Source organism: Coffea eugenioides, chromosome 6 (assembly GCF_003713205.1).
Source record: "Coffea eugenioides isolate CCC68of chromosome 6, Ceug_1.0, whole genome shotgun sequence".
Lineage (NCBI taxonomy): Eukaryota > Viridiplantae > Streptophyta > Magnoliopsida > Gentianales > Rubiaceae > Coffea > Coffea eugenioides.
Genome location: NC_040040.1, coordinates 4918490 through 4928865, shown reverse-complemented (window position 1 = coordinate 4928865; position 10376 = coordinate 4918490). Strand labels below are relative to the sequence as shown.

Below are 10376 nucleotides of genomic sequence, written 5' to 3'. Positions count from 1 at the left end.
CTTGCCACTTAATTGATCAAATACTAATTAATTTCTATACAAAATTTTCATTCAATTTTTTAAAATGACTACACATGCTATACCTCTCACATATATAATACACTCTCATACTGATCTTGCACAAGGTACACGTTTGTTTTCTTTATACTCGACACACGCTCTCTCTCTTACACACAAATGCGTATACTTAAACGCCGCTTCTAAATTGTTTCATTATTTTTTTCTCTTACATATACACACACTTTTCTTTTTCTTCAAATACACAAATAAAAGCATTTTAAAAATATATATATATATATATAAACACAATATTTGTGTGCTATTTTAATTTAGTATTATAATCCAATTCGTTATTAAACGGATAAAATAAATTATACAATTTAGTAATTTAATACCTTTAAATTTCAAACTTCAGTTTTATCATTTGGCATCCAGTCCTCCACTCCACCCCTTTTGGCAGGCCCGTAGACAAGGACATATGTGTCGCAATTAGTTGGCCTATCAAATCCTCATATTAGGGCCACAACAATGAAAGCACTGTGTGCACTCATTATTTTAATGCGCCATCCATCCATCCACAACAAATGAAAAAAAGCCTAATCATCTCTACATGCAAAAGCGCGTAATAGTCGAGCCCAATTATTGCAGTGATTTGGAGGTAGTGCCTAACACCCAAAGACAGACGTATAAGAGAAATGAAACGATCTCGAAGGCTGATTGATAACAGGGGGCTCCAATTAATCACGGTTAACGGTAGATAATGATGCCAAATTGTTGAGCTTTCTAATAAGCTCGGTTGTTGGGCCGTAGTAATCAAGAATTCTACCCTGTTTGGAGGCTTAGACACCACTTTGGATTTTATGGGAGTGGAGTACAATAAAGCTTGAGTGGTTCTAGTCGCATGACCCATTGGCGACAACTGGATTTCTTGAGCTAATCACTTGTTACATGACGAATCATAAATGCTTTCACATCAATCTTGTGCCAAAAACCTCATCCTGAAATTAATTGCTCCCACTGGCTGAGCTTTTTGACATTTTATTAGTACTCTCTACTTCTGTGCAACTGTGAGAGTGTAAAGGTGGTCCAGCTATTTTACAAACGACAGTTGCCATTCCAACAACTCAATACTCAAATTAGTTTTTTTTCTTCAATCCTAAAATCAACAATAGCTTTTGTAGTGTATAATGTTGTTGATGTTGTAGCAAGTAATAAGGAGACCTCATCAATTGATTTTTTTCTTTGGCTGGCGGTGGTTGTTGAAACCTAAAATTAGAGGTGGCAATTTGTCCCAAGTCCCAATGGGTTACCCATGCCCATGGGGACTTTGGGCGGGATGGGTATTGGATTTTGATATTGGGTTTAAAATGGGACAAATCCCAATTGTACCCATTAATTGATGGGAATACTTGGGAAATACTTGGGTACCCATTGGGCTCAAATAACAAGGGCTCTGTTTGGTTTAGCTATTTTTTGGGAGTATTTTTGAAATATTTTATTATAGCAGTATATATGAAAAATTTTTACTATAAATTTTTTTTGAAATATTTGATATACTAATATGGATGGGATGTTTTTTGAGTTATTGTATATTACTGTAACATTATATTTGAAAAACTTATTTTTTGAAAAAATAGCCAATCCAAACGGAGTCTTAGATTCAAAAATTATCTTTAACAATTTTTATAGTCATACTAGAGAATATAATCTAGTAGTTTTCCTAGTCATTATCCACAAGAATTTTCAACATTTCAGTCAATTTAGACCTGTCATCTTTGGACAATGATGAGAATAAATATTCAACACCTTAAGTACCTTGGCCATCTTGATATATGTTGGAATATGACTGTATATCTATTTTTTCTTTTATTTGTTAATCCAATTTTTGATGGGAATCTTGAGTATAAAGCACTTGCATGTTTATTTAATAAAACTAAAAAATTTTAATAAATCAAAAATATTAAAATTATATAAAAAATAAAAATGAATTAAAGGAAAAAAAAATATGTAGAAAATAGATTTGGGTATTGGGCGGGATCAATCTAAACCCATCCCAAAGTGATCCCGCCCAAGTTAGTCCCAAAACACATATGGGTAAGGTTGGGCCCAAACCCATATGACTCGGTTCCATCACAAACCCAAGCAAATCCCGCCCATCCCGCCCATTTTGCCACCTCTACCTAAAATGTAGACCCAGCAGTGAAAATGGGATTAAAAAAAAGAAAAGAAAAGATAGGCCTATCAGCCAAACGGAGGAAAGGTTGATGATATTGTGAAAGTAACGGGCATTTGTCTTTGATACAAAAGGAAGCTTGGCATGATATTCTTGGCTAAAAATTTGCAACTGAGTGTTAAATTTCTGTAGTGCACTGTCGGCAGGAAAATATTGGTTTTGTTTTGCCAATTCCTTTTTATTTACATATTTTTGGCAGGAAAACATTGATTTAACTAATTGCAAGTAATTCTCTAAAGAAAATAGAAATATTACAAATGTCGTAACTTTGTAAATTACAGACTTTCTTAGCCATTAACTTATTCCAAGTCTATCCTTATCTTAATTCCTTATTCCTATACTTTCACCCTCATTTTAAAATCTCAAAGCATACAAGTAGAGATTCAGATTTTGCTTAAATGATATCTGCCTGTAAATATAAATGCACCTACGAAGGCAATAGATGTGACCAATTTCAAAAACGATAAAACAGTAAGTTTTTTCAATATGGAGTGTAGCAATTGAGAAGCGATGCTAGCAAAGGAGTGCACCCTGTTTAATAATTTAGTTCAGTACGTAAAATTAATACGTTCAAAAGTGTTTGATAACTAAAAATAGAACATTTGTCCTAGAGGTAATTAGTTAAGTGATTCTGAATTATCTAAGCAAAAACATATAAGTGATTCTGAATTATCTAAGCAAAAACATACTTTCAAAAATAAGTGATAAACCGTTCACTTATCACTTAATATAAATGCAATATTTATTACTTTTATTATGGCAAAATAATTGTTTTGCTGTATTAGTATATGTTAATAAAGGAACAAAAGAAACTATTGAATATTGTACCGAAGTTTCTTTTCCCTCAAATAAACTTGCTTTCATCCCAGATAAATTTGTTATAATATTTTTATACTTATTTTCTGGTTCACTCTTTTTTTAATATTTTATTTTCAATAAAATTAAATCATATATCTTGCTAATAAAAGATACATTTTAACAACATCATTAATGAATAAACCAGCACAAGGACATAAATTTAAAATATATGAAATTCAGTACTCAATTGTCTATTATTACCCAATACAGATACTATCAATGTTCAGATTCAAATCACAAGTTGTATTTTATTCAGTACTTACTAATTCGATAATTTAATGAATTCAGATTCTAAATTCTAAAATGCAAAATTTAATCTTATCAAGCGCACCCTTTAATCATATGGTACTTGAAAGTGCTTTGGTTGGTTTCATCTTTGATCCCGGGGAAAACAAGCAGCCGGTTGCATCTTCACTATTGATACGACCAAGGATTAGGACGCGCAAAGCATCCGCTCGAGTACACAGGACAATAATACAATATTCATGTATCATTACAATCTCAACCCAGATGAAGTTAGATTATCATCCTCCGATTCTTCTTCTTCTTCTTCTTCTTCGTTTTTTTCATAAAAGGGAAAAAAAGAGTCGTCAAGGCAAAACCAAAACCACGGTAGAGGTTTTGACAAAAGACCGGATGATTATGGTAGCTCTTCCAATATTTCGTCCACCAAAAAACCAAAGATGGCAATTTCAATTTCCAATGCAGTTTCTTCCCTTTGCTCCTGAAACCTCTTCCACAGATCAAACTCAGTTCTGAAATCCAATTCGACCATCATGTCAATGGTATTAGACTCCACCTCCTTCCATGAATCCAATTTCTTGCAAACTCTTCCTACTACGATTTCCTTGTTTTCCGAGCTCTTGATTTCCCTCTTCTCCTCTGAAATCAAGTCCGAAACTAGCCTCTTCATGTCAGCTGGAATTTTCCTTCGATTCGGGAGGCTTGATTTCCTGCATACATCGCTGACAAATGACTCGAGACTGCAGCCTCTGTACAATGGCAATAAGTCATTCTCCATACATTTCTCTTCTTCCTCTGCTCGCTCTTCTTCATTCTCATCTTCATCATCATCATCATCGTCTAATTGTTCCATCATTCTTTTCTCAAGTTCAACAGGATCTAGCTCTGCAAGTTTCTCGAATCTCCGAAGCTTGTACAGAAGCTGCTCCTTTGCCTCTGTGAGTTCAGCAAGAGTCGAAAAAAAAGAGTTAAAAATTTTCAGAAACCAATTTTCCATTTCACTTTTTTTTGGAACGGCCATCGATTAGACGATTAAAAAAAAAAAACAGACATCGAAGTTCATTGAATAGGGACCTTCTAAATCACCCACCAATTAAAAAAAAAAAAATTAGAGTTTTTCAAGAATTGAAAATTCTAGGTAAGAAGACCTACTCTTGATAACAAATTATTCACATACAATGCAAAGTCAGACAATATAGAAAAGCAGAGGCCAAAAGAAAAAACTTTTAATAATTCCATCAATCATTACTCCCGTGCATAATTATCATAAACTTACTGAAAAGGTTGGTTATTGTAGGATTATCAGAAGACCAATCGCCCTCGAAAAGTAGCAGCCGGCAAATATTAAATAATTAAGACCACTGGGCTAAATTAATATTGAACGAGTATTATCTTCCATATCTGCTGAAAATTATAAATCCACCAAATTAAATCAAAGGATGAGCCCAACCACCTAAATGTGGGTCAGAGGAGTAGTAATGCGCATGTTAGCAAGCAATACCCCTGTTCCTGTACTTGCTGAAAGGAACAGAATAGGCCATACAAACAGTAACAGAGCAACAGAAAACAAAACTGACGTACAAAACAGCAAGAAGGATGTACTACTACATCGTCCGTCCCTCCTGATCATCAATTATGAAATTGCTTCAATGGATCCCACAAAATTGAATTTATGCATCAAAATCAGCAAAAATCTACCTGATTACGACCTTACAATCCCATTGTATCCACCCCCAAACGAATTCCAATAGCAAGTAGGTTGGAAGATGATGACCTCGCAACATTATAGGAATATGAAAGCAAATTCAATGCTTAAACGTGCCTAAGCCAAAAAGAGAAGTTGGGGTTACGTACTCTGTACAATAGCAAAACTGCATTCAAGATCGTAATCTTCTTCCTCGTCTTCTTCACCACGATCCTCATCTTCTTCATCCTCATCTTGGAATGGAGGATCCAATACAGATACTGGGCTGCACTGCTCTTTTTCATCCTCCTCCTCTTCTTCCAATTTCAATTTAGCGCTATTTTCATAGCCATTGCCGTCATATTTATTATTCTTCTTGTCCTTCATGGAGACAAAATTTTAATTATTTTACTTGTAGCTCAAATTATACAATCTCAAAATTCACAGCAATTACCATGAATTATCGGCCTTGAAAGTTGACTGCTGACTTTAAAACCATGAAAGTCAAAATTTGTATATCAAAAACGATACCAATTATTATTGTCGCCCAAGAGTCCTCTTCTCAGGGTTTATTATTCATTTTGGTCTCAGAAATAAAACAAAATCTTGATTTGTCTTTTGGCGAAAAAGATTTGGGTGGCAGAGGTAACCTGATCATAATGCATACTGTAGCAACCAACACACTGACGTGCGACTAGCCAAAGGTAAAATGACATCAATAACCCTTTAAAAACACAAATAGCATCTTCAGCTTACTAGAGTAATATGTGGGCACAAAAATTTAAGGGTATCTTGGTCATTGGCGGTCGACATTCCGGCCACCAAATCAGACTAGCAATAAAGGTTGTTTTGCCGACAAATAAATTACATGAAACTTCATCATCTCTTTTTTCCTTCTTCTTTTTTTTTTTTTTTTACAACAATCAAAATGTTGTTCATCTGAGTCCAAGATCAATCAAAATTTACCCAGTTGTTTAGATCATTCAAATACAGAACAAAAACTATCTAATTTTTCTTTTCCTGGAGCAAATGTTAGCGAATTTAATAATCTATCATTAGCTGAGGAGTTTATGATGTTGCTTCAAAAATTGCTAGTTTTACTACTTTAAAATGTGAAAAAATTTTCTCCGACATTCCAAAAATGTTTGTCGTACGGATCCAAGTAGAAGTGAGTGGTTTAGCTCTTGCGTAAATAACAGCAGCAGTATGTTGTGATACCGACTACTACTACTACAAAACAAACTAAATTCAGTAAGACAGGGACAACAAACCTCTTCCTTGCGGCGGCTGGGAGATGCTGTCGGAGACGAGAAATCCGGTGTCCGACTACCACCAAAAGAGGGGCTTCTCTGGAGGGAAAATCTAAAAGGGCTGGAGCAAAAAAGATTATCACAAGATGCACAAGCACCATTTAAACTCTGTTGAGCAACAAAAACCATTTCATGATCATTTAAGTCCTCCTCGGACCTACAGCCACTAGTAGAAGTCTCCATGTCCAAAGACTTGTTGTCTTCATTACTCTCCGACCATCCTGCACTGCTAAGCCTACTATTGTTGCAAGAACAAGAAAATGCTCCAACCTCAATATTGGTACTCTCCATGGCAGCTACATTTTCCTCCATTTTCGCATCGCTTTTTCGCGGAATTTTGAATTCAGCGTCTCGAATGCCAACCTTCTTGTTCTTGTTTCGGTCCTTGAGTTTTTTAAGAATGGAAGAAAATAAGCCGAGGCCCTTGTTTCTAACCTGATGTGATTTGGGCTTTGCGAGAGAGGAGGAAGAAGAAGAAGAAGAAGAAGGCTGCGGTTTCTGAATCCTCATTGCAGCTTCGAGAAGTAAGGCAGCAGTCCTGGCTGGGACGTGGAGGAAAACTGTACCGGTTTGATTTCTTCTACAAGGACTCTTGGCCGGCGAAGGATGCAAATCAAGAAAAGGAGACATTCTAACGTTCACCGGAGAACCATGGAAAGATAAGAAGCAAGCATGCCTGCATAAATTGCTTTTGTTGACTGCTCTGGTTTCGATGATAGGCTTGCCCTTCTTGAGTTGTAGTGATGTGGAGGCCGTTTTGGGAGGAGGATTATTGGACGTTTTAAGCAGACAGCGCCTATCGGCTATGTACTTCGTCAAGTGAAAGGGCTCTTGATCCTCTTTCAGAAGTTCGTGTAAATGTTTTTGAGCAGCCATGGGATGGGTATAGAGAGAGCACCGGTACCACCACGACGGAAAACCCTATAAAATCTTGATGGAGACGATGATGCAGGGATCAGTTTTTGAATTGGGCTCGGAGTTTAAAGAGCTGCATGAGAAAAGAACCAGTGGAAAGATTGGAGGGGTTACAACTAGAAAAGCTGTGGTGTGGGGTTGGGTTTGAAAAGAGAAGGGGTAATATACGAAGTAGTAGTACTATGAAAAGAGAGAGAGAGAGAGAGAGATAAGGAAGGATGGAACGGGGAGACTTCCGGATTCAAATCTTGGGTTCAATTTGCAAGATCGAGGCAAGCCAAGATTGTGATAGATAAATTATTGAAAAGCTTAGTAGGCTACTAGATTAATGCAACAGTTGCAGCGGTAAGACGCTATAGTGCTGAGAGTGAGAGAGAGAGAGCATACTTTTAGCATTGTTGTTTGGCTGTTGAAATGGCTGCAACTTTTAAGTACCACGAATTTCAGGGCAGAATTGACCGCTGGAGGACACGCCAAAGAGTGAATTCGGGCCAGAGTAACCCCGGGAGGCCGAGGGGTGGTGGGGGATGGGTATCTCTGTTCTCTTTCTCGCTCTGCAAATTGCCTTTTTGTTTTCGTTGTTGTGGCGTGTACGTGGTTACCGTGGGAATGGGTAATAGAAGAAGAGAGCTGTGGTTGGGCCGCGAGGGCTGTGTATAATGGTGTGGTGGTTTGCCGTGAAACAGTGATAAAAGTGCACTGATTCATAAATTACCCGAGAACTGGGCGCTGCCTTTACGGGACCAGTAAGGACTTTCCACGTGCTTTCCCAGTCCACAACTATACATTAGGAGGTTTTAAATTAGGGATGATCTGAGAAATTTTTCCTGATGTTTCTCGTAATATTACATAGCACTTCTTAAGTTTATTTTTTAAATTTTATTTACCTCCCTTGAATTGGCATTATTGTTTGTAACATTTTAATCTCTTTGGAGGAAATGCTAGAGGGATAAATTTTATTTTCCAATACTGCCTTATGTTATTATACTTATGAAGCTTATAATAGCGATAAAAAAAAAAAAGATTAAAGACTAAACAGATGAAAATATGAGAACATTTATAAATGCAATAACAAATGAATTTTGTAGATATATAGCAACTATTACCTAATATGACGAATGATATTTTAAGAAAAAAGATATCCTAGATACATATTTAGTTATTAAAATACCGCATGGACACAACTTACCTTTAGAATCAAAGACGGCTATTTTGACCAAAAAAAAAACGTATGATTAATTAATACCAACATTTTTACTCTCTTATTATCTAGTATAAATTATAGGGAAAATATGAAATGGTTTTGGAGGTTGAAGGGAATTAATTATTCGTGGAGTCAAATGGATACTAGGTTTAATTGAGAAGAAACAATTTGCAGGTTGAGGACGAGTGTAGGAAGAATTTTAACTCTGCCATATTTCTCGTGCAACATCACCCGCCAACTTCAAAGTCAATTATCATCACTTTTCCTATCTTTTTGTACCCATATGCAAATGCAAACAATAATAGAATTTGCAAAAATCCCGAACTAAATTAAACTGTTAATTACTGTTGAAGAAATTAATGGTGTCACTAACTCATTGGATGCCAACAACCACCAACCAATTGTATTTCCGTTAACAACGACGAGCAGAATATTTTGCCGTACGCTGAACAGTCACACCGATGCCTAGTCTATACATCGAAACAGTTGCAGATATATTCTTCATGATTCGCCGCCGCCGCCGGTGGTGCTAACGTAAACCTCGATGCAGGAACAGCGAAATACTACTACTGCTGCTGCTACTACTAATTACTAGCAGTACAAAAGGGTCCGCCTTTCAAATTCAATGTGAATATATCGGCGAGCTGGTATACATTTCCGGAATAAAGTGGTTTCCGTCTGAGCCGGATGGAGCCGAAACATGCGGGAAAACGACAAGAGGAGAGATTTGACGAGATCTTTGACGGTCAACTCGCCGTGTATACTGAATTTCTTCATTCCCCCAATTGTTTTCCGACGAAGAAAGTCAAATCACAAAATGAAAATCAACGGAGATTAAACCAATGTCAGATTAAATGAGTATACATATCCGTATGAATTAAAAAAAAAATAGTGATAAAAGGTAAAATTTAAACTTTTAATTTTGCAACCCATCAATATTTAAGAAGGAGCGTTTGATTTAAGAAAGAGCATTTAGTGTCAATTTTTAGAATCTTGTCTTGAACCAGAAAAAGGAAAAAAATTCTTTATTTCACTGTTAATTTAAATGGGGAATACTCTGCATTATATGTTTAGATTGTAAATTATTTGAGATATTTTTACTGTAACACTTTTTATGATGTGATGTATGTGAGATAAAAAGGTAATTGAAAAGATAAAAAGATGTGTTGAAAATTGTAATAATCATGTAAGTAAATAAATTTTGACTAATAATTCTCAATCCAAACAAACCTAATGTTATTATTAGCGAATAATTCACCGAATCCAAGCAGATATTGATGCGCATAAATCGGACCCACAGTCCACAAACAAGAGAGGATATGATGGAAAATCATTACGGTAGTCAACTAGCACTAAAGAAAAACAAAAAGAATTGGAACTTTTTTTGTTGTTGAGTCCTTGTCCCTCCTTTTTTGATTGAACTATTTTTCGAGTCACGGTGGTGGGGGTTAAATCCGAACGTAAACAATCAAAAAGTTTTGATTGTATTAGTTCCACATAAGCTTTATATATACCTATATATATATATATACACACGAAATAAATGATTCGAAGGGTCAAAGGGGGCACTCGAGCTCTTTTGAAGCTGCTTTCTGAAGAATTGGCAGCAACATTATTAATTCAGGTAAAGTACTTGCTTCTCTACGCACAAAAAAGAAAAAGAAAAAGACATTTTACTAGTACTAGTCTAGTCTAGTTAGTAGGAGTAGTAGTAAATAGTAGGAGGAGCACTAGTATCACTGTCCGTCCCTGCGTGAACGTGGCTTTGAATACAGGTCGTACCTCCTCCTCATGTCCAGTCCACTTCAGTTGCTTACACCATTGAGACCTCTGCTTTAATTCAAACTAAAGAATTCTTATTTTAGTGTGCCAGTGTACCTTCTTCCTGTAACCAAACTACACACACTTTTTTTATTTTATTTTATTGAT

At 36.0% G+C, this 10376-nt stretch overlaps 1 protein-coding gene across 1 annotated transcript; it reads right to left on the bottom strand.

The window, feature by feature from the left end:
- Positions 1–3434: 3434 nt before the first annotated feature.
- LOC113776210 lies at positions 3435–7746 on the bottom strand. The gene is made up of 3 exons (XM_027321317.1): positions 6290–7746; positions 5189–5399; positions 3435–4270 (listed from the first exon to the last, which is right to left on the bottom strand). Exons 1-3 carry the CDS (start codon positions 7202–7204, stop codon positions 3732–3734), a joined length of 1665 nt encoding a protein of 554 aa, XP_027177118.1. The 5' UTR covers positions 7205–7746; the 3' UTR covers positions 3435–3731.
- Between the last annotated feature and the right edge of the window lie 2630 nt (positions 7747–10376).

Bases quoted from the DNA above. Each gene is read 5' to 3' on its own strand.
- LOC113776210 (XM_027321317.1), bottom strand. From the start codon at position 7,204: ATGGCTGCTCAAAAACATTTACACGAACTTCTGAAAGAGGATCAAGAG. The intron at 5,400-6,289 runs GTTTGTTGTCCC...GTCTCCATGAAG, and splicing joins CCAGCCGCCGCAAGGAAGAG to GACAAGAAGAATAATAAATA. The intron at 4,271-5,188 runs GTACGTAACCCC...CTGAACTCACAG, and splicing joins CAGTTTTGCTATTGTACAGA to AGGCAAAGGAGCAGCTTCTG.